Source organism: Diceros bicornis, chromosome 31 (genome assembly GCF_020826845.1).
Source record: "Diceros bicornis minor isolate mBicDic1 chromosome 31, mDicBic1.mat.cur, whole genome shotgun sequence".
Taxonomy (NCBI): domain Eukaryota; kingdom Metazoa; phylum Chordata; class Mammalia; order Perissodactyla; family Rhinocerotidae; genus Diceros; species Diceros bicornis.
In genome coordinates, this window is record NC_080770.1 from 17,150,845 (window position 1) to 17,176,354 (window position 25,510).

The following is a 25,510-nucleotide window of genomic DNA, read 5'->3' on the forward strand; positions in this document are numbered from 1 at the left end:
GAGCAGCCCACAGACATCAGAGAGGTCCAACTTGTGTGTGGACCTATTGTCAAAAACAAGTGATTTGTGCGCCTGGCTGAGGACTTTATTTTTAAATCCAGCAAGACATTTTGTTTCCTAATTCAGCTGGGGAAGAAGGTGAGTTCCTCAAATCTGGGAAAACCTATTTTCAAAATGTTGCACAATTTTTGGTTGACATACCACAAGGCTTGGGCAGCAACTGACAAAACTACACTCTTTTATTCTTATGAAACTCCTAAATTCTTCTAGAAAGAGACAGCAAGCTCTTCCTAAGTACCTGATTCTCGAGATTCATCATTTCCCCTTGAGGAGAGACACTTCTGTGGCTGTCCTTATGCCTTCTTTGTTGAAAGAATTCTCCTTCCTATGAAACTTGGTAATTGCCCTTTACGTGATGACTTTAAGTTGAGGTTTTAAAAACAATCAGAAAGTGAGAATTTCTGGAGTTGACTTTTCCCCTTCATTTTCTGTTGTTTAAGAAGTGCAATGTAGAGGTGGGGTCTCTAAGTGTCCTATAAGCCATTTTGGCTGTGGTTCATGTCTAAATGAACCAAAATGAACATGAACTAAATATAAGAGCATAGTCTCTTCTAACTGAGCCAGAAGTAGTTGACGTAACTAGATATTTAGTTGTTTGTGATTTAGTGCTTATTGAATATACTGACCTGTCTTCTCTGAGTGAGTGTCTCCATATGCTTGTTAAACTTTGGAGAGTCATTGCCAACCTCAGTCACCTAGTTTCACTAACATTAGCTTGGGTTGTCTCAGAGGTAGTGACAGGCACTGTGCAGGGATCTCTCTGTCACCAGGATAGCTCAAGCAGAGTGATGGGTTATCATATTTCCTACTGTAGGAGGTTGGACTAAGTGACGTTTAAGGTCACAGAGTCATGCACTTCACACATCCTTCTATTCTTACAACTCCAGATTCAGTATTTCAAATCTGTAACCTGGGCTTAAAATAAGGAGAGGTGCCCTCAGAATATGCTTGAAGCTGGAACCTCTAGCTTAATCTTTCTAAGACAAGGCTGTAGGCTATTCCAAGAACCACTTCCAGGAACATTTCTCTGGTGCCCATGTTTATAAACGTACCTTGACAGGTTGTAAATCTCCAACTAGAATAAGTGGGCTCAAATCGATATCTGGGTCTTTGGAGTAGATGTTCGGTTTGACATGATGCTGGAAGTGTGCGTTATTCCACCAGATTCTGGATATGCCCTGAGAAGAGAGGGTTCATGAGCTGCACAGTTTCTCTCCTGAATTCTTCTCCACACTCAGAGTTTTCTGCATGCATCTCCAAAGTCAAAACAAGATATTTGAGCTTCTCAAACTTGTCCCCACAGCCAGGTCACAGAATGACTCACTGGACGGAGGCTCTCAAAGCCTATGAACAAATAATTATCTGATTCAGGAAGATAAATTCAGGCTAAAACAACTCTTGATAATGAAAACTCATTAAAGCCTGTTGAAATAAAATGTCTTTCCATCCTTCTGTTTTTTGATTCTCATCTTTAAAAACGTCTCAAGGTAGGTGGGGCAGATAGTACTCTTCCTATTTTAAAAATAAAGCAACCTCAGCTCTAAGACTTTAATTAGCTCTGGGGGAAATATGGCCCTTTTGCTTTGAAGAATCCTACTTCATTAACTATTTCAAAGAATTATGGATCTGAAGTGATCTCCTAGAGTGGCTTAGCTCAGATGGTTACATAAACAGGCTTTAATGCTCTCCTATAAAAATAAATAGGAACAAAATATTTTAGTTGATGCCAAGCTTGAATCATCTCTGATGAGAATGCATTTCTCTCTTTAATGAAAGTCTGAAGGTCTTAATAGAGCAAAGGATTTAGAGGCACATCATCCTAGTTTCATAGAATAGATATATAGATACTGCTGTGTTATTTGGACAAATTATTCACCCTCTTTGAGGCTCCATTTCATCTCCAGTAAATACAGTATAATGACATGTACCTCTACGGGTCATCTGGGGAGACATGAGAGGCTTATCTTAAATGTTGGCACATTGAAATATTTAATTCCCCCCCTTTTCTCCAATTACGTTAATCATTTACAGAAGAATAAGTACCAGTAGTAGTTTTTTACTGAGTATTTAACATCTCTCAATAACTGGCCTATACATGTTTTAGATACACCCTGTCCCAAACAGTAGCCACTAGCCACATGTGGATATTGAACACTTGAATTGTGACCAAATTAAGATTAATGTGTCTGTAATTAAGGCTGTAAGTGTATAATACATACTAGATTTTGAATGCTCTGGATGAAAAGGGAATGTAAAATATTTATTAATAATTTTTATGCTGATTACATGCTAAAATAATATTTCAATATATACAGGGTAATAAAGTTACCATTTATAAAGTGGCTATTAGAAAATATAAAATGACTTATGTCATTTAAATGTGGTTTGCACTATATTTCTGTTGAACTATGGTGGTCTATTCCTCTATGGTAGAGGGGGATGAGTATGTTTGAAAATCTGTGAGTGTTGCCTTTCGATAGTCTTCATCAAGTCTTCTCTTAGCAACCCACACTCCTACCCCAATCCACCAGAAGAGGTATCTATTCTCACCTCTAACACTCCCTAATATCCTTATAGTGGAATCTGTCTCCATCTAAGATCTCTCTCTTGAATCTTATGCTTGAATGGGCAGTCATTTCATAACATTTCCTTTGGGATGTCTCATGATACTTCAAACTCAACATGTACCACTCAATTTCTACTCCCCCTTCTGCGGCTCCATCATGCTCTGCACTTCTCCCATCAAATTGCATATTGCCCACTCACTCTCAAAATTGTGTTTTCACTCATTTATTCAAGCATTCAGTTTTTATTCTGAATTCTATCCCATGTGTCAGATACTGAGCTAGGCCTTTGGAATATAAAGATAGACATGATAAAATGGTGTTCTCACACTTACAAAACATACAATCTAAAGGGAGCAGTAGGCAATTAAACAAGGACACTCTGTTCAGCAATGATTCTCTTTTTCACTTAAATCCTCTGAACGCCATCATTTTGGCCTCTTCCACAGCTGATGGTAGCCTTTTAGCTAATGACTAGCTGTGGAAATTGCTAATATGAGAGATAAGTTTTGATTCATGATAGGTTGGGGAGCAGATCTTGACAGGTCAAGGTTCTAGAGCTTAGAACAGTGGTCAGGGTAGTTATGGATTTGATCTAAAGCAGCTGGCTCCACCCTGGCCCCTCTCTCTGGAAGCCACTATTACTGGAGACCAGAGAGAGTGATCTATAAGGAAGTAAGGATTATCAGCTGTATGCAAATTAGGCCTCCCCTGCACCAGGTTCCATACTGGAACCACCCTAAGTCATTCCGTATTTCCAAGGTAGGTCCTTTCTTGGTGCAGTATAAAGAATCCAGACTCTGAACTGGAACCATCCTGAATTTAAATCCCTGTTACTAGGTGTGTAGCCTTTGGCAATTTCCTCATCAGTAAAATGGATCAGCTTACTGGAAAGATTACAGGAAATAATATGCTTCACACTCCTCCCCCCAAAAATGTTTTAAGATGTAGTCATGGAAACAGTGTTTCCAGGCCAGATGTTCAAGGAAAGTCTTAATTTCAATTATTCTCCTCTTTATCCCTATGATAACACTTGATTCTTATAGTTTTTCACATATACCCACTGGGGGGGAGTTTGACAAATATGCTACAGTGAATCCATTTTGATTTTCACATTGCACAAAGGTCCAAAGTGTATCACATTTTGGAGTCGATTTTTGGAAAGGCTCTTTTATTGTGCAAATGCTGAAAGATCAGAACACATATTTTTCAGAGCTAGTGAATGAAAATTCCAAAGAATCTCAATATCTGTGCCTTTTTCAGGCAGATGGTAATTTGACATGGAATCAAGTTTTGGAATTTAAAATTGAGATGCATGTATAAGGCAGGTATGTTGATGTTTGTACCCAATTTTCTTTGTTACCTCCCTCCTGCTCACTTTTCCTTCCCACAGGTCATTTTATCTCCTGCACATAGCTGAAGCTTATATTCATTTTGGTCATGAATCACTGGTTGTGTCTGCAAAAGGCAGAGTTCACTCGATTTGCTGTCAGAGCTATTTCCCATTTATTTATTCCATTCATGAGTCATCAAAATTATATTTATTTCAACTAGTGCAAAATTATTTCTGGAGACACAATTTATATAGAGAGAGCTGTGTACAAATTTGAACCAGTAGGAAAACAGTGATTTTTACAAAAGCATCAGCAAGGGTGAGACTGATTTGAAATATTCCATACACTGGCACCAAACCAACCGCCAATTACCTCCAGGGCAGATGAATCTCACTTTTTCTCTGACTTCCTTGGAACAGAGGAGGGAGAGGCAAAGGGTCCATTATCGGACTCGCACAATGACGTAAGAAAGCATCTCCGCTTTATTTCTGTGATAGTGATTTCTGAGTGAATCCAGAAATGCTTCATCTATCTAACACTGGTGGATAGAGGGCAGAATATTATAACTACAGAAATGTTCTCGTTAAATGAAACTTGTCATGTATAATGACAATATATTATTCATTTTAACCATTTTGAGTGACAGACATATTTTTAATATGAATCCAGATCCAAAACTGTGTTGTTCAATCTACTTAAGCTTCAGTTTGCTCAACTGGAAAAAGTGTAGATAAGAAGACTAGGTGATTCTAAGATTTTTTCCAATTTAATGATGCTGTGATTTATGGTCTACTTCACTATCTTCTTAGTAACATCACAATTAAAGATTTTTCTTAATGATTGTGGGTTCTCATTTTAATTATGGAAAGACTGTTCCTAGTAGTGGTAACATCTGACAATTATTGAGCATTTCCCATACGTCAGTTTTGTGTTCAGCACAAACATGGATATCGCATATAATCCTAACAACATCCCTATCCGGTTGAAGCCATCATCTGTCTCCATTGTAGAGTTGAAGAAACTGAGGTTCATAGACATTAAGTAGCTTCTTCAAAGTGACCCAGCTACTTAGTGGCTGAATTCCCACAGAAGGCAGGTCTGTTGTTAGAGCAGCAGTCCTCAATCCTGGCTGCAGGTTAGAATCACCTGGGGAGCTTCACGACAGTGCTGATGTCAGACCTCACCACAGATGAATCAAATCAGAACCTCCAGAGAGGGTACCTGGGCAGCAGTGTTTTCTAAAAGCTCCTCAGATGACTGTAAATGACAACTAGAATTGAGAAGCCAGAATGGCTGCTCTGGAGCCTGGCAGTTTAGTACAGTGCTGTCATTTCTCCCATTCATCAGCTTAGGGACATTGGCTTAAATAAATAATTAACTCCTTTCAGCATCAGTCTTGGCTGTAAAATACGGGTGCTATAGTCTCTGATCGCATGAGCATCATATGAGACAATTGCCTAAAGGGGCTGGTTCTGAACCTGGCACTTGGCAGGCTCTCATCTATTGTGAATTCCCATCTGCCTTCCTCATCACTTGCTGTCAGTAGTTTCTGCTCATTATTCTGTGGGTCTGACTCCAGCATTTCCTTCACTATCTTATTAGTTAGCCACTTCCAAGTCACTAGAGGCTAGGGAACCAGATAACCAGGAATATATCTATTTTCTCCTTAAATGAAACTTCTCACATAACATGAAAATATATTATCCATTCTACCAATCTGAGGGACACACATATTTCTAATCTGAATCTAGATCCAACTCTGTATTATTTAACCTACTTAAGCCCCAATTTGCTCAACTGGAAACAGGGTAGATGAGGCTAGGTGATTCTATTGTTCCTCCAATTCAATATAAAACCACCATGTTAAGGAAAAGCAAATAGGTTCTGAGTTCAGTGTTTTTGAGTTTTCCTAGGACCGTCTGGCTTGAATGCAAGGATTTGGCTTAGTGGAAGGCTCAGAGGTATTCCTCCCCCTTGCCCACCCCTGTCTGGGCCAGAGTATACAGTCACCAAATCCTAGAATGTCATAGAAAAAGCAGAGATCCAATTTAGTACCTAATATTAGAGATGAGAACACTGAGGGCCAGAGATAGTATGTGATTTACTCAAGGTCACATAGTGAGCATTATCAGAGCCAGGGGTAGAAGCCACTCTTAGCAGTCCTGTACTGTCACCTTGGTTTGTTCATTCATTCATTCATTCAACAAATACTTACTGAAGGCCTACTGTGTGCCAGACACTCTGCTAGGTGCTGCCTTGCAATGGTCCATAGGACAGTGTTCCTGCCCATCTGGAGCTTATGATATGGGGGGATAAAATCAACTGCCATCATTTCCATCTGCTTTTTCCAGCAGTCTAGATTTTGCAACCCTCGATTCTTGAACAGAGCCATTTGACCTTGCCTGTTCTTTCTCTTTCTCTTCGCTTTTATCAATATTCTGGCCTTTTTCCCTTTATATCTTCATAGCTCCACCATTCCAGAACTAATGAAGCTTGCTGGAGTCCCCTAGTTTTCCAGTGATATATTTACAGACCCCTTCTCATGATTCCCTCTCATGATTTTACAGGACACATCTTCATTTCTAAAGACACAATCCTTATCCTGTGAGGTGGTTCCTTAATGGGGTGCCAGGAATTGGGCCAAAGAGTTTATTGGGGTAAGGAAAAATATTAAAACTTCTTCAATAAAAATAAACCTTTTCCTCATAAAATTCTAATTTTAGCATATATATTATGACATTACGTATTAGTATATATGTAATATCTACATTGTTAGAATATTTACATTTATTTGTGGGGTTGTATAAGTATTTTGTGTTGATACAAGTGCACAGTCAAAAAACTTGGAAACCACTACCTTACGAAATGCCATTCAAGAATCTCATTGTACTTCCTGAACAGCCCATACCTTGAGATGACCCATCACAAATTTGTGCATCAGGTGGTTCCACTTGGATTGCTTAAATATGGATAGATGGCCCGCGTCATGCTGCAAAAAGGAACTCTGAGCCTAGAAGAGACAAAGTTCTTGTTAGAGAAATCGAGAAGTCAAGAATAAATTAATAAATTAGCCTGCTACTAAATTCAGCAGCCCGTTTGAGAGGAAGAGTGGGAGATCAGGTCTGACCTCAAGCTAAGTTTACTTTCTATTTTGCACACGTTGCGTTCTTTTCCATTTCCCTACAACGCAAAGGTGGTTCTCTCAGCCTAGGATGTTCTCCTTGCCACTGTCAAATCTTGCAGTGTGGAGTGGAAAGAGCATAGCTGTGAGGTCAGCGCTAACTGTTCTTCACTACTAACGAGTTGCACGACTCTTGGCAAATTATCAGTAGCTCTGAACCTCAGTTCTTCATCTGACAAGCAGGGATAATAACACTTGTGGAGCTGTTATGCAACTTAAGTAAATGTAAAGTGCCTGGCTTATGCTAAACACTGTGTAGATCAGAATTGGCCACCTCAAAATATGTCTCTTCACCTTGATTATTTTCTCTGAAAGAAACTTTGACCTCCCCTCCCACTAACTGCCTCAAAGAATTTAACTCTGGGTGTGGATAGACTTGGAGGGTCCTTGCTATGCCCATTCCAAGTAAAAATAGGAGTTATCCTTTGTAAGAGACATTTACATTTATAAGGGAAATCTCCATTTGTAAAGACATCTCCCTCTCTGTACCAGGAAGAAAGGGAGATGACCTTATCTCTAGAAACTCTTATCAGTGATGAAGGTGAGGACTTAAATCTGCATACTCTTGTTTACTGTGCTCTGGTAATCTCTCCTAGCTGACTTTCCCCACCCCCAACATCCTCCCTTGTCTTTACCTGAATCTCTTTAAAAAGAGGACATCTGCCATTTTGTCTAGATACTCAGTTACCCAGTGGGCCTCTCCCATGTATACATGTTATAAAGCTTTGTTTGATTTTTCTCCTGCTATTCGATCTCATGTCAATTTAATTTGTAGACCAGCCAGAAAGGACCCAGAGTGGGTAGAGGATAGTCTTCCTCCCCTTCAATACCAAACAAACGTTTGTTTTCTTTCTTGTTTCCAAAAGTTGCATTTTAAGGAATAAAGCGAGTTAACGTTTCAAGAAAAAAAATTAATGTATAAAATTCGAGAATTAACAGTGATGTTAATTCTCATAAAATCTTCCCTAACTGTTCCAATCAAAATTAAACGCTTCTTTCTGCTCCAACAGCACATGCTAGTTACGCTCCTTGGCATCAATGTCATTCTGTCTTACAGTATGCTTAGATACTTGAATGACAGTCTCCTCCAGTAGATGACTCACTTTCCAAGGGCAGAGACCAGATGCATTTGCCTTTATGTCTACAACACAGTATTATGTTCACAGAAGGCCATGCTCAGAGATTCATACTTTATTCAACAAGGATTTATCAAATGCCCTGATATGTGTCAGTTGCTGCTTGTCATTGATGGCAAATCCATACATTCTTAATCCTCATACAATACGGTGTAGTCTCTACTACTGAAGAATTCGTGGTTTGATGCATTGATAAATGTTGGTTGGTAAATGAATGAAAGATAAAGATGAATGTTACCTGGCTGAGAACAGAACTTCAGTTACTGAAGTTGTATGGGTAAAATTGGGCAAAGAGTAACAACTGTCACAAACTAAATATTGACCATATATCCTAGGTGTTTTACACCTTAACTTGCTTCACCCTCCTCAGAATATTTCCATGAAAAATTTTTTTATCCACATTTTGCAGACCAGAGAACTGGGGCCCAGTGAGGATTGGCAACTTGCTTTCGTGAGTCACTGATGAGCAGCTTGCCAAGAAGCGTCAGGGAGCAGCTGACACCAATCTAAAGAGAGAGGAAAAAATTCTGAGCCTTGCCCAGAAGCCACTGCCTGGGCTTAGGATACCTGCTTACCTGAGAAATTGTGAGGAGAAAGGAAATGAATATTGTAATAGGCCAGCTGTTGCCAAAATGCCACAGCATTAGCCAAGCCAGGGTTTCCAAAATCAAGATCTGGGCGAAGTGAAGGAAAAAGAACCCCAGATTGATGTTGAACATATTCATAGTCTCTAATTTCCTCCGCAATTCTTGGAAATCTTCCACCAACTGGGACTGTGAAATAAATATTCAAGCAAGGAATTAGTTTCCTCAAGGGCAAGGGAGGACAAAAGAACATAATTAATAATCTAGTTTATTAACTTATTAATGCCTTAATTTTATGAATAGAAATTTATTCATATTAATAAATTTATTGGGCAGAATTAAAAATGAATAAACAGTGAACCAACAACCTTTGAGAAGTTTATGATAACTTTTTTTTTCCCTTTGGAGAAGAGAAAGATGTGTAGTGACTTGTAAACTGTCCTCAAAGTGTTATGGAATTCAGTTAGTATTAGCTTCTTTTTCTGAGTGGGGGGTGGTCAGTAAAGAGAGACATAAGTCTAACAGTGATCTTTTAAACCATCGGTATTATATCAGGCATTGATTTCTCTGGTTATGTTTTCGAGGACCCTGTTGTCTATATGGATCTGCATTACTGTAGTTAGTGGTAAAGTTCAAAAAGTGTTTTCAGTGTCATCAGCTGTTTATATGTGCTAAGGGCTCTGGCATAGAAGATGATGCACATGAACAAATATAATTCACTTAGATTAGCTCAAAGGATGAATTTCCTGTGAGTTACTAAGTGGATCTCCAGAAACGACACATGATCTCTGGTGACGTTAGTGTGTGTCTGCTGGTTGGTGGGGTCCTGGTCCTGTGTACATGCACTGTGTGTATATGCATGTATGTGTCTCTATAAGGCTTGCATTGGTTTACAAGCTTGCCACATTATAGTGGATAGTCACTGCAATGGCTGAGAAGAAATCTCTCTTAGCTTAATGACTATAATGGGTTTAAAATCAGGAGAGTTGAGAAAGTGACCAGGGTATAAGAAAGAGAGCAGGATTGTTCAGATGTAAGTAAGGGGAGAAATCTGAAATAAAAAAAGAAAGAGCTATGAACATAGTACTAGAAGCCAAAAGTTTTATTCAAACTTTATTGATGCAACTTTTTAAGTATTCACTTCTGGGAAAAGTCTGGATGGGCTCATCTCTCGAGCCCCCATCAACCTTGGAATTCTGATAGCCATAGATAATTTTAAGAGGTCAACTCTAGAGTGCCTCCCAGCCTGACCAAATTTTCCAACCCCTTTATTGTAAAAAGAGTAAGGGGTCACCAAAGCCCAGAAAAGCGACAGGTCTGAAATCATCAGCAAGTTGGTGACAGATGCTGGACTTAAACCTATGCTTCCTGCTACCCAGTTTAGTGCTCAAATAGAAATTGTATATATATATATATAGTATCAATATATATATTGTATATGTATCTATATACAGAGGGAGTATATAAATATAGATATATTGTATATGTATCTATATCAAATATAGATATATATATTGTATATGTATCTATATAGAGAGAGCGAGTATCTATATATATTGTACATGTATCTATATATAGAGAGCATATACATATATATACACATATTTATGTATACATATTTAAATCTATATATGTGTACATATATATACACACACACATACAAATGTACTAAAGAAAATTTATGGAAGACTTTAACCCCCAGAGAGCAACACTCATTTTGACAATGAATGATTATCTTATAACTCTCAGTCTTTGTGAGATTTTCTTTCCTTAGAGAAAATTTTTAGGAAAAATACTTACGCTTTGCAACATCTTCCCTTTTTAATCTGGGGTTTCCTGGCCTAAATGATGGGGACATATTACTAGTATGATCATGGAGTTCACGCTATTGATAGTATCTAAAATTTATTTAGCATTCCTATCTTCCAGACACTATGCTTAAAATGCCTTTAACTCTTTCAGTAATCTCCCAATAATTCTTATGCGGTTGAGGCTATTGTTGTTGCTCTTTTATAGAGAGAGAAACTGAACCACAGAGACATTTGGTAACTCGCTTAAACTCATACAAGTTGTGGCAGGGCAGGGTTGTGAGTTTAGACTGTCCACACAAGAGCGCCCTCTTGTAAATACAGAGCTGTGCTTCCTGACACACTACATTGCGGGATGCACTGGATGTATGTGGACCTAAGGTGCAAGCCTGTGTGTTGATCTCAAGTCTGCACGTAACCAGTGCTATGGCCTCAGATTCCTCCTGTCCTGTGAGTATGTTTCCTCATTTCTAAAAGCAGAATATTAACTTGATTCTATCTGCCTCTCGGTGATATATGAATCAGCACTTCATACAAATTATTTCAAAAGAATTGTACAAATGTAACCTGTTTTAAAAAATTTCCTTGCAAAAAATGAAATGTTCAATAGTAGTTCAAATCCCTTGAAACTTAATGTAAAACCGTCCTAGTGAATTTTTAGGCTTTTATATACCCTATCCTTTGGGAGACAGTATTTCAGGTATCTAAATTGTTAGAGAAAGAAACAGTGGCACCCTGCCCTGAGAATACCTAAGGAATTGGGCCAGAAAGAAGTGACTTGGAATACCAGTTCTTTGACACACCAGCTTTGGGACTTTCAGAAAGTAATTTATTCTCCCTGAAGTATAATTTTCCCAAATGTATAGGAGGCTGTAGTTAGATATTCACATCTTTCATTCAACAGCTCTTTATAGAGTTCTTACTGCATGTCTGATCTTGTGCAGGTAGATCCTGAGGACACAGATATAAATAAAATAGACCTATTCTTTGCTCTCATGGGCTTAGTTTCACAGGGAACATAGATATAGGCATCAAACTAATAAGTACAAGCAATCATAGGAAAAACATTATAGGTTACACATGCTCTTGTGTTCTTAGACCTCACTTACATTTTTGTTCCTCTCCTGGCTGGGCTCTCCTGGGGCAAGCTCTCCGATGAGCAGTGGCTTAAGGTACAATTGCACAATGTCAAGGTTTGGGTGCATGGCTCTGAAGACATCCTGTAAAGCAGAAAAAATTATTAGAGGCTTAAAGGAGACTTGCTTAATTACAAATAATCTTCTTACCTACCTCATCCTGTGCCTGTCTTGGGAACCAGCACTAACTCTGTTATAGAGAATTCACTCCTACCTCCAGGTTGATGCTTCAAGTTGATCAAAATTACCTTTGTGAACACCCTCTGAAAAAGCTCACGCTGGAAGAGTGACTTACTGAATGCACTGCTTCACTAGGCAACTCCAGCGTAGCCAGGCTATTGCCAAGCATTAGAAGAGATTGCTGCTCATTTTACTGAGCACCAGAAGCAATAGTTGGCTTGAGTTAATGGGCCGTTATGAATCTTGAACATCCAACATCAGGCTTGGTGTGGAAGCTGCTCCGCCTTTCCGAGGCATGCAGTAAGCAAGGCTGCTTCTGCAAATCCTGTCTCCCACCAAAGTCTCCCTCTTGCTTCTTGGCCAAGGTCCAGGGTAATGAGACTCTTGAATTAAGTTCTTTCTGAAGACAGACATGTTAAAGTTGGTGATAGTAGCTTAAGACAAATGCATAAGAGAGAAGGGGAGCACAGCCCTTTAGCTCCGGGTGGTCCAAATAGCACACTCTAGGCTAAGTTTGTCACTGAAGCAGTCTCATCACTCTTCTTCAAAAGCACCAGGGCCGTCTCTGCTGGGGATTGTGACAGCCAGGCACAGAATAGAGTTGACCATTTGTATTTTCCATCTCAGGTCCCACGGTAAGTAACAACTCCAAGTGGCTATGAGAAGCATTGGTAGTCCTATAGCCTGCTTATATTTGGAAGGAAGAGATATTCTCTTCCCACCTAGGGATTTAAACTGATTTCTGGGAAGGAGGATTCTCCAAGAGAAAGATGCTGGACTTTGTGCTACTATGATATTGGGGATGGGGGTGATTACAAATGAAATACAACCAAGGTTCTATCTTGAATACATGGAAGCCATACACATTACTCTGGAGTGCTGGTGTTGCATGGTTCTAAGGAAGTGAACCCTGGAGTAGCCTTCCTACATCTAAATTCTGGCTTTGCCTCTCACTAGCTGTGTAAACCTGTATAAGTCTTTTGACCTGTCCATGCGTCTTTATTCTCTTGTCCTGCACAGAGTTGATGATAATACCAACTCAATTCATAAATTTACTGTAAGGATTAAGTGAATTAATTAGAATCTGATTGGCATATAGTAAATTCTCAATGTATGGCAGCTACCTTTCTTATATTTATGCCGCTAGGGATAAGAATTCACTACCTACCTTCTCTTCAATATAGCAGTTCAGAGAATTTATTCCTATACCCCAATGCCTAATGTGGAGTGAGCTCTGAATTAGTGAATATAATGAAACAGCCATCTTCAAATGCTATGGCAACTTTAGATATATCCAAGAATTACATGGAAGCCTACTTGTAAGAAGGTGCTCATATACTGAACAAGGTGGATTAGAGGGGTGCAATATCAGTCTTCAAACTCACTTCATCTATGGGTCTCTAGACTCAATGAGGTAAACAGTGCTTTGTATCTGCTAGAACCAGTCCAGGCTCTACAATCCATTCTGCTTCTGCATACGTCTTCTGACTTCTTTGGGACACAGGGAACTGCATATAATTTCAAAGGTGTTTTTAAGTTATCGTATTGTATGATTCTAAAGCTTAGTTTCCCTAACCAGGACGAGAATCAGTCAGTGATTAAGAAGGTGATTAACGAATTATAGGGTGATCCATACTGAACAATCATGTTCTCCTTTTTGTTTAGGAGCAGATTAGAATGGAAAATCCAACAGATTAGATGTGATGGATCAAGATCAGAGTGTAGAGGAAAGGTACGCTATTGCAATTTCATCCTACTCTGAGAAATCATCCAGAGTCCTGGAACAGTGTGATTACAGTAATATTCTGGGTTCATTGTTTCTTCTGATCCTCAACAAGATTCCCAGATCAATACTACGACAACATATATTGAAGTCCTACAGAATTTTCCAGAATAGCAGGCATTGACTTGCTATGTGGAACTCTTTTCACTGTATTGAATGGGTAGTACAACAAAGGAATTTAGGTAGTCTTAGAATATTCAATTTAAAAGAATTTCCTAATAGAGTGTGAACACTGCATAGGTTGTGAAATCTCCTTGAAAGACCCAAAAAATGGGTTCTCTTAACATTCTTGGGCAAGTATATTCCTGCTGAAGGAAGGAGAAGGGAAAGTGCCCACATTGATTGAGTGTATCCTATGTACAAGGCACTCTATGGGCCGAGTCATAATCATTACCTTAGTTTTTTGTGTTTCCATAGCTTTGCTGCACCGATAAAGACATTATGTTTCAGAGTGAAGAAAAATCTGGCCCCAAAAGCCATAGTAAATTGTAGAGCAAGGATTTCAACTCACAGCCATGTGATTCTAAAGCCATGAAGCTGTAATGGTCCATTCCAGGCTTCACATGGACAATTCTTTTTCTGAGAGGCCTCTCAAGAGAGGAGTAGTGGCAGATTGTTTGACATGATGTTAAAATCAGTATGTATCTGCTGGGCAGATAGTAATCGTGTCTCGTCATCTTAGGTTTTAATCACGTGAGTCACTTTGCCTGTGGCTCCAGCCTACCTCTCCAGGCTTACCTTTCATCTCATGCACCATCTTGTCCACTGGAACTCTCCCCATTCAATAAACATCCCACATCCCTCTATGGTTCTGAAGCTTTGCACATACTGTTCCATTTGCCTTCACTGCCTTTCTCCATTTTTTCTACATAAAAGCTCCTCCTCGCCCTTCAAGATTCACATGAAATATTGCCTCCCCTAAGTCACTCAGGAAAGTTTTTCATGATTTCATCTGGGCTCCCATTACAATTTGTTCCTAGCACTTTTCAAATTATGTTGCAATGAATATGTATGTCCACTCCTTTCTCTGGTGTTCTTCGAGATTTTTGAAGACTGGGACCTTGCACTAGTGATTAAATTATACCTACTGTCTATCTCTGTGCCTGGAATATGGAATGTGATTAATGGATAGGAGAAAGAGTGAGTGAACAGATGAATATCGGCTTTCTCTACAAGGAGAAATTTGGGATCATCAAAGTGTTGAGCTCAGAGGAAAGAGATCTTAAGTAGCACCATCTCCCTCCTAACCTCAGCATCTCTATTTTTTGAACTTTTTGCTACTTTAGCACCTCCCATTTTCATCTGTTAGCCTTCTGATTCCCTTCTAACCAGCATCTCTAATCCTTAACTCATTCACAAATTCATATCATAGCTTATCTCAAAACTGATTATTGCCACAAGACTATCAACACAGGACAGTTTTCTTTATTACTTGGCTTTCACAAATAGTTTGAAAATCCTGCTAAAGTTTTGCTGTTGTTTAATGGGGGGGTCGAGATATTTTCTTTGCCATAAAATCATTACGGTCCTTCACGCAAGAGAAAAGTATGTAATGTCAAAAGGCCTGAGAAAATATCCTGGCTGTACAACTTTTTTTTTAGTACTGTATACAAGTTGTGCCTAGGCTGAAGGCACCCAGCCAATATGGTGTGTATGGGCTGAAATGCAGTGGGGATTCTGTTTACCAAATCTTTAGCTGCAACCACCCAGAATGTGCCTTCCTAAATTACATTAAGGCAAAGTATAGGGTAGCAGGCAAGAAGGCTGTTTTAAACTGGTAAAATTACTTAATTTCTCAAGCCTCTCTCTTTTTTCTAAATGTAGATAATAATACCCAGTCTACCCTATGGGTTCAATAATTCCTTCATTCATTTATTCAGTCATTCTAAAACCTTTTTGAGGATCCAGCCTAGTGCCTAAGAGCTTATGTTTTGGAATCAGACATCAATAAATGACCACATTTTAATGTTATTATTTTTTAGAAGTTCATCTGAGGTGGGTTGAAATTTCCCAAAATTCAGAAAAGAAATTATCAGTAGTGAATATATGTGTACAGTCACAAAACTACAGAACTAGAACAAAGACCTTGATTTACTCACCTCAACAAAGCTCACTAGTATATTCAACGCCCAATCATAGACACAGACTCCCACATCTTTGGGTAATTTCTCTTCTGCTCACACTTCTCAGATCTCATCTGCTCCAAGGCAATGGCTACAATAAGTCTCCTCGTATTTTGGGTAGAGCATGAGTTGTGAACAGGCCTATTGGTGGGGAGAATGCAGTCTTTGCCCTGTCCTGGGAGAGAGCAGCTTTGGAGTGGAGAATGTTCACATGAAGTCATTCAGATTCCCCTTCACCCACAGGGATAAGCAGAGGGTTATTTTTCCACTGCAATTCATTCTGTTCTTTGGGAAGTTTCATCATTTGAAATCTCTTCCTCATACTGAGATTCTTTTCTCTATAATACTTTCAGCTGAGCTTCAGCCTAAACTCTCTCTCTCTGTCCACTCTCCCTTCCAAACCTGCTCATCGTCCTGGCTCCTGTATCCTGTAATGGATATCACCACCCCGTTATCAAAGCCTGATATCAACAAGTTAGTTTAAACTCCTTCATCCTGTTTACTCATCGAGTCACTTATCCAATATTATAAATTATATTTCCTAGATATCCTTAACACTTATCATCTCTTCTCTATTCCTGTTGTCAATGCCTTGTTCAGGCCTTCAACATGTTCCCTGGACTCCTTCCTTCATTTTGAAGGACTCTTCTTGATTTCATCCTTCACTTAACTGCCTCGCTGACCTTTCAGAAAAGCAGCATCTCCTCATGGCCCATTTCCACCTGTTAGCACTTTGGCATTTCTCTCTCTACTCCCCTAACTATTTTTTCAACCTGAATAGTCGTTAAAATGAGAATTGGATTAATTAAGACATTTTGACAACTCCGAGGAGACGTAATTAGCACTGATTATTAATTTCCTTTCTCTAACAGCTAGAAACCTGGGTGGATTTTGTTGTGACGATTTTGGGTGGGAAGGGATGCTGTCCTAGAGGTGTATCACGTGTGGCAGAAGGAGAGGAAGACATACAGTGAGGGCAAGATGCAGATTCCTGAGCTCAGCCTCCTCCTCCAAGATCCTTTCTCCCTCTTCTCTACTTTTCTCTTCCCCTCCTCTCCCCTCCATTCATCTTCTCCTCCTCCTTCTCCTCTTCTCATCTTCAGGCCATGGCAGTCACTGACATTAACTGAGTGCATAATATTTGCCAATATTGTGCTAAGACAAAGAAAGTGGGTAAGCTGGGATGCCCATTCTGGCTGGGTGCTTGCTCATGACATGAATCATATCTGTACTCCACCTCTGTATTCATCCTCTCTTTCCACTGCCCTAGTCTTGCACCTGTTGGCTGTGGTCATTCCAAACCACTTGGGATTCTCTCTTTTGGAGTTGCACACAACTCTACCCTCTTTCACATTGCAGTCTTCCAAATAGTTGAAATGGATTTTGCTCTATTTCCTCTAAGTTATTGTCATCCCTTCCCTGTTATATTGACCTTTGACTCTCATGAGAAAGAACTTGGGTTTCTCAGTGTCCCTCTTAGAGTGTGGTATCCAGAGATAAGGAGAGGGGTGACCAGCACACAGGATAATAAACCTGCTTTTTGTGTTCCAAACACACTGCTCATAAGCGTGTATCACAAGATTGCATTTACTTGTTGTGACAAGCCTTGAACACACTGTTGCCTCATAGAAAACTCGTGACTAGGGGCCAGCCTGGGGTTCACGGGTTTGGATCTCGGGCGTGGACTTACACACCACTTATCAAGCCATGCTGTGGCAGGCATCCCACATATAAAGTAGAGAAAGTTGGGCATGGGTGCTAGCCCAAGGCCAATCTTCCTCAGCAAAAAGAGGAGGATTGACAACAGATGTTAGTTCAGGGCTAATCTTCCTCAACAACAACAACAACAACAAAAATAAATGAAAAGAAAGAAAAGAAAAGGAAAAAGAGTTAACAAAAAAAAAAACTTCTAACTAGTTAACATATGTGCTCCTTTATCCCTTTCACCCTCCCCTCACACCTTCCCCTCTGGTAACCACCTGTCTCCTGTCCTTATCTACTGGTGGTGAACACCATTCAGTCTACACAGAAACTGAAATACAATAATGTACACCTGAAATTTACACAATAACAAGCCAATATGACCTCAATAAAATAATTTAAAGGCAAAAACATATGTACCCAAATAACTCAAACGAAACTGCAATTGTTGTGTATATGTTATAATATCATACTTTATAAAAAATAAACATTGCATAAGTTCAAGTGTATGGGGAAAAAAATCTCGTGGCTCTATTCATGTGCATTTCCTGTCATCAAATGCTTTGTAATCCTCATTTTCATGATTGCAACATAGCCCATCTTATGGATATATTGTGATCTATCTAATCAGTATGTCTTGGACTAATAGGTTGTTTCTGGCTTTCCTGGAGTGAGCTCTTTCAGGTGGGAAGATCTGGCCTAGAGTCTAGTTATTAGCACTGTGTCGTCAGTTTTACATCATATAGTTTGAAAACAATTAGATAACTCACATGTGCAATAATAGGAACTGATGTGCCAATTTTGTTTTATGGACTTATTTTTCTCAGTAAAGCTCTTTGGAGAAGATTCCAATTCATCTCATGGGAAGTAAGTAATAATAACACACAAGAGCTGCATCTTTTGAGTATTTAATCTGGGCCAAGCACCACAGGGAGCACTTTGTTTTCTATCCACAGTCTGTTACAACAATTCTAAGATGAATGTATGATTATTCCCACTTTCCACACGAAGGACCCAAAGCTCTAAGAGCTTCAGCACATCCTTAGGACATTCCTAGTAAGCGCTGGAGCCCAGATGCAAACCAGACCTGTTTCATTCCCAAACAAGTATTCTTAATCAATAGGCTGGAACCCTAACAAGGATTTTAGAATGGCTGACTACATGAGTGAATGAAATAATGACCCTATGGGACAGACTACTTAGGTACCATTTTTTACCTTTTATGAGGATGGAGGCTTGGAGAATAGTTTCTGTGGAAGTAAGAAAAGGGTGCCCCTTCCGGGCAGGTGCAGCCGTGGGTCCAGGGCTGGCACACAGAGACCATACTTTGGTCCATATTTGCCTTTCACGGCGCAACCTGTAAACACATCTTAAGTTGTAGAGTAAACATTGGACCTCAGGTCCTCTGACTTTATGTTCTGCTACCCTTCACTAGAGAGCATGATGCTTCTCCATCCCTCATGGACTCCTCTATTCCCAATCAGATGTCATCAAATATAATCAGATTTCTAAGATGGTGGTAAACAAGAAGTAAAAATCACACCTCTGAGGTGATGAATGCCAGTGATGTGTATAACAATAACTACAATTTAATAAAGCTTTATTAAGTGTCTGACATTGTGCTAAGCACTTTGTAAGCATTAGTTTTATTTACCATAAACCAGTTAGATAGGTAAGTCATTCCCATTTTGCAGATGATGAAGCTGAGGTTCAGAGCATTTCAATAACTTTCCCAGGTTCCCATAACCAATTCCAAAGCTCTGGCTCCCCATACTCTGAGTAGCCATGGAGTATGGTGGCTGTCACAATTCTCCTGGCACCTTCCCATTCTTCTTGAGCCATCTTCCTTTGGAACATATTTTCTCTGGTCACTATTGGGTTTGCTTTCCTAAAGTTTAAGGTACACGGCTGATCACGCTGAGAATTTTCCTTCTGAAATTATAAATCCTAAGGTGGCATGGATATTTTTCCCTAAGGTTCTGATGATTGGTATTTTGTTAATCAATTCCTTCTTGTTGGCTAAACTTGGATGCAGAACCACGATCTTTTCCTAACTTCTGGGAGAAAACAGTCATCAGAAAATTACAGATTTATCACCTGAGCTGCCTCAAGAGGAGTGAGTCTATGAGTTATTTTCATGGTGGTTGAAGGTGCACGTCTCTGCCAACAAATTCTCTGAGCTAATTCTCTCACTTGTGTTAGAAAAGCATTATCCATGTTATCTCTGAGTTGTGGGAATGAGGGGCTGCACTAGATAGGGATCTGTACTATTTTTTTCTTTTTACTTCCGTTAATCTCTCTCCTATTATTTGTGCACAAACTCTTTCCACCTTGCTTCTTCTACCCTCAGTTCTCTGGATTCCTACACAGCCTACACAGCGGGTATCTTCAGGACACACACAATACTCCCATCCCTTGCTACAAGCTCATGCTCATTTTCCCAAGAAAAGGTTGAACTTTGTTTAAAAAATATCATATATCTGACAGAAGTGGTGAGAATGTAGCAGGGTATGTTCATAAAGGAATTCATCTCACTGCACCATCAAGACAGGAAGTTAGTACAAGAAGAACCCGGTCAGAGAAGGGAGATGAGAAATTGGGGGAAAAACATGTTGATAGTATCAAAAGACAAAATCTTGCTTACACTACAAAGTTTCCAGGTGCTTGCTTATTCTGTTATTATTAGCACAGTACCATTTACGGAGTGGGGCTTAGTGAATCGATGTTTTCAAACCAATGGGAGAATTTAGATACTAAACTGTGAAAACAGCGAAGGCAACAAAGTAAGAAAACATCTGATTTAAATGTCTGCTGCAACACATATTAATTTTCTGATCTTAGCTCCTCTTATTGACTGTTTCTTTATCTGTACAAGGTATAGAATAAAATTCCTAATTGGGACAAAAAAAAAACTTCCCTATAAAATATTTTAAAAGGGATTTCTAAATGCATTTAAGGGTTTCAGAGATCTCTCTATCAAATATTAAAAGGCAATTTTAATCTTTAAGATCTCAGTTATAAAAGGCTTCTATGGTCAAAAACCTACCTGATTTCAAAATGTGGCACTATCACGTACTGGCTCTGTGACACGTTATTTGCTTCTTCCAACATTAATTTTCTCATGTGTAATATGGAGATAATATTCACCTTCATCATGGTGAGGTTTAAGTGAGGTGATTCATTTGAATATGTTCAGGGTATTCTAGCCATCTGGTAATTGTTACAGTTTTCTTTTTCTTCCTTAGCCATTTTGGTGGGGGAGGGTGGACAAGAGAAGCAGTGAAGAAAAGTGGAAAGGGTAGAATTTAAGGAAGATCAAAGTTTTGAATGTGAGATCTGCTGCTGGGTGACCTTGGGCCAGTCAGTTAACCTCTCTGATTTTAATTCTTCTGTGCAAGTGGGTTGTATTACCTGTATCACACTCAATGAGCTACAGGATGCAAGAGAGCTCTGCAAAATCTAAAAGCCTATGTAATTGTAGGATTTAATCATTGTTATTAACAACAGTTTGATGCCTAACTGATGAATTGCTGTCTTTCTTCAGATACTCCAATTATATGAGTCTGACAAACTCCTACCTGTGTGCAGACATATTTTTCTGGATTTTACTCACCTATTCTACTCACCTTGTAACTTTCTTCTTACACAACAGGGACTCCATTTGAAAACAAAACAAAAGACCAAGAACAAAACAAAACCCAGAACACACAAATATAGTATCCCCTGTCAAGGTTTGAGTTCATCCCAAACCTGGTGAAGATAACAGCTAGACTGTGAGGCTTAATTTGCTTCCAAATTCTTGCTGAATAGGAATCTTAAAAACTTGGTTTGGGAGGAGAGGACCGATTATGGAGCTTGAACACATTCTTGAAATACTTTGGAAGAGAACCAAGGTCCCAGCCACCAGTGGCTAGAAGAGAGAGAGGTAGAGCTTTGAGTTCCTTACCGTGGCATCTTCCCCCGCATAGTGGTTGAGGACTCGGCGCCCACCTGGATGCCTGTTGGCCCAGGCAGTAACATCGTAGACCTTGCGATTGATCACCAGCCACTGGTCTGCCTTCTGATTGTGTTTCTGGATCTCCTGCCAGCTGTATGTGTTGAGGCTTTGCCTGGGCATGTCACAATTGCCTTTTGCCTCCTGCTTTCCAGAAGCCTCGGCTTTCCCATTTGCTTCTGGTTTCCAGTTTGCCTGATGCTTCTCACCTAGGTATGGCTGACTCTTTCCCACAAAGCTCTCACTGCCTTCATGTTTTTCTTCAAACTTCATCATCATTGAAGCCCTGGAATTTCTGGGTTGACTCCTGAAATGTCTAATCCTCACCTCTGAGTGGACTATAAAATGACCTTTTGCTCTCCTTTTCTTCCACTGTAGTATGGTGCCTACACAGAAAACCTTTTAGCTTAGTTGTCTCCTCGCAAACCTGGAAGTGAGTACCTTCCCAGCCTGTAACTTCTCTGTCTGTCCTGAATCTTTTCTGCCCTGATGGAGGCTAAGCCACCTTTTTTCCTGGGAGGTTAGATGACCTTTCTCTCTTCACTCCTCCTCTCCCTCCTGGCTGATCTCTTAGCAGCATCCTCCTTCATCAGTAAACATCTCTTATTATAGAGCTGGGGCCAATGGCAGTCAGGGTGAGTTCTGTGGTGTGCCCCAGGGAGGAGGGGCTAGGCCTTGGGTCACATGACTCTCCTGATCCGCATCACGCTGGTTTGAGGTCACCAGCTGTCTGAGGTGTGTGTGAATGAGGACATCTAGATTGGTTAATTCAACATGTGAGGGTTTTTAAGCTGTTTTTAAAACATATTTTCAAAGAAAGGTTTAGGTTTACCAAAAGAAAAATCACTGATAAACCAGTTTTTCTCTTTTTTCTCTCTTTGAAAGCCGACTACATCTATCAACATGCCTAAAGATAATAGCAACTGACCTTAGCTAGAACACATGATGATTTACACAGCCCCTGTCACATGCTTTATCTGATTTAATTCTCACATTGATCTTTTCAGGGAGGTGCTATTGGTGTCCCATTTTCCAGGTGAGAAAACAGGCTGAAGGCCTCAGGTAAGTGCCAGAGTCATCCTGTCAGTGAGAAGTAAACAGGGGCATGAATTCAGATCTTCTGATTCCAATTCCCAAACTTTTTCCACTCTATTCTTCAAACCTAGGGTCTAGTCATATGCGTGTATTAATAACTTGATTCAGTGGTTAGAAAGGAGGCAGAAGAAGAGATTACAGGGTCATTTGGTGGAGGTGATGGGGGCGGTTCTTAATTTTAAGAAAAGAGGCAGTATGAAATAATAGAAAAATCCCATTCTCACGTTTGGGAATTAGTTCCAAGTAAATCATCAGTAACTCAGCCCAAGATTTATGTAATAATGGTTTTATTCCAGTGTTATTTATAATTGTAACAAATCAGAAATGGCTTACATGTCTAACAATAAGGAAAAAGGCTGATTTATTATGTACATATTGAGTATTATATAAACATTGAAAAAGAAGTTTTTAAAGTATTTTTAATGGCGTGGAATCGTGTTTGCAATATAACGTGAAAAAATTAGTCAATAAAATTCTATTTACTGAATAGTATATGACTGGAAGGAAAAATGTTGGTATTAGTTGTCTTTGGATTACAGTACTACTGAAGTCTTTTTCTTCTTCACTCTCTTCACTCTCTTCACTTCTATGATATTTTCCAAATTTTCTACAGAGGTATACATGTTATTTTATAATGTAGAAGACAGTTTTTTAGTTTTTTTAATAAAATAGAGAACCAAAGAAAGAATTAAAAAGCATGGATTTCAGAGCTAGGTGGAGCTGGGGTCGTATTTCAGCTCTACCATTTATTAGCTGTAGAACATCGTGCAAATTACCCTACTTCTTTGGGCTTTTGTTTTCCTATCTGTACAATGAAAGAACAAGCACAATTCTCCCGATTACATTAAATATACGTAAGTTCTTTGGTATTTACAGACACCTTCAGTAGTTTCCATGATGTCTGTATGGGAGTCTCACAAATCCAACATATATACCTGTGGTACATTTGTATGTTAAATACATAAGTTCAAGATAGCTCCAGAATTTCAGTGTGAGTGAAGTTTGAGGGCAACAATCTTCATGGAAATTTTTTGGGGCAGGTAAGGGACTTGTCCAGAAGAGTTGATACTTTATGTAATATTTGTGTCATTTTCCCATATCACACAATACAGACACTCTGGTGTAAACTGTGTGTGTGTGTGTGTGTGTGTGTGTGTGTGTGTGTGTTTGTATTGAGGAAGATAGCTAAAGATAGCTAATCTTTCCATTGGTATTACCATTGGACACATTTGGTACATAGCAGGGGCTCTGAAATTTGTAGTTTCCTGTCTGTGCCTGCTTGGATATCAAGCTATAAATATACCTACTCATTCCTTTAAAACATTTGTACTTGCTATATTTTGGAGGTGGGGAGGCTGTTTATAATAATGGAAACAACATAAACTTAGCCATAAATACCTAAGCTGAGTATTCTTGCACAGATTCTTATTATCTCTGTATGTCAGCTATCTTATTCTATAAAAAGGAGTGAACAAAAACTATATTAATAAATTTGCAGAGAGCATTGAATTACGTTATATATGGCAAGAACCTAGTCTAACGCCTAATACCTGGAGTTACTCACTAGACGTATCACCCACTATTTTTATTATTGAACACGTTTCATTTATTGCTCAGGAATGTTGTTACCTGTATCTGTTAGTTATTCTCTCAGCTCCCTGGGCCTCATTTCATTTTATTTGTTTTTTAAAGAAATGTTGTCATTTAAATGACTATTGTTATTTAGGCCCAGGAGCCTGTTCTTCTGATAGTGTGTGATTGTCTGGCCCTGCCATGAGCAGGATTCAAGTGGGGCAGCACGGCCTCATATTTAGACTCATCATGATCACTTACTCTTGGGGTCTCTAAGCTACTGCCTTATCTCATGGAGAGAATGGAGAAATGGAAAGGAAAAGGAAAACATGAACAGCCACGATGTTTTGTGTTCAACTAGTCAAAGAACAGATGAGAATGGCTAGAGGATAGAGCGGGAAATTAAATTCTAAGATCCAGGAGGGCAGTGATTTTGCCTGTTTATTTCATCACTCTATTTGTCGAGTCTGGTCTAGGATTAGGTCCTCATGAAATATTTGTTAAATAAGTGAATAAATACATGAATGAACACCCAGGCAGATGGGACCGCGTTTCAGGCTTGCCAGTGACCTTTAGCTGATCTCTCAGGTACTTCATGTGTAGAGAGAAAGAGTGAAGAGAAGAGACATTTGTCAAGCATTTGCATGCATCCGATATATTTCCTTTCTTCGTTTAACTTAATTCTCACAATAGTGGTATATGATAAGTGTTATTAGCTCTATTTCTTAGGCAGGGGAAATCAGGTTCAGAGAGATTAAATATTGTGCCAGGGATTAGATTGCCCAAAAGTGGTGGGATGGAGATGGCCACTTAAAATTTTTCTCCTAAAGACTCTCTCACATTCAAGGAAAATAAATGCATGCCCTGGTGGTCATGCTTCAAGTAGCTTCAAAGGACTTGTTAATTAAGATTTATTTTAAAACTTCGTGACAGTTTTGATTCCTGCTTAGTAATATCCAGTATAAACTCATCTCAATTTTGGAAGATACTGTGGGTCTATTGTGTGGTTTCATGAGACACTTGGCTCATGGTCTCTAGGTTTGATGAAGCTTGCACAATGTCATTTGGCCTCGAGGACTTGGAGGCCACATTTAGAGGTATTTACACACCCTTCCTACATATCCACTGTGGATGCCTGGGTCAAGTGTGTGGGAAATATTGTTGTAACATGATGATTTATTGATACAGACTCCATCACACAACTGAAGTCTTGATCCTTCTTCTATCCTATTTCTCGGCTTTTTCTTCTCTCCTTCTTC

At 39.3% G+C, this 25,510-nt stretch overlaps 1 protein-coding gene across 1 annotated transcript in view; it reads right to left on the reverse strand.

Annotated features, from left to right (window-relative positions):
- The window catches only part of LOC131395608 (fatty acid desaturase 2-like protein FADS2B), a 31,427-nt gene extending 9,468 nt beyond the window's left edge, over window positions 1–21,959 (reverse strand). Inside the window, exons 1-5 of the mRNA XM_058527465.1 lie at window positions 21,537–21,959; window positions 11,777–11,887; window positions 8,851–9,048; window positions 6,867–6,968; window positions 1,113–1,238 (exon numbers count right to left, since the gene is read on the reverse strand). Coding sequence (XP_058383448.1) covers window positions 1,113–1,238; window positions 6,867–6,968; window positions 8,851–9,048; window positions 11,777–11,887; window positions 21,537–21,863 — 864 coding nt within the window. The 5' untranslated portion in view covers window positions 21,864–21,959. The remainder of the gene's footprint in view (window positions 1–1,112; window positions 1,239–6,866; window positions 6,969–8,850; window positions 9,049–11,776; window positions 11,888–21,536) is intronic.
- Window positions 21,960–25,510: the final 3,551 nt, after the last annotated feature.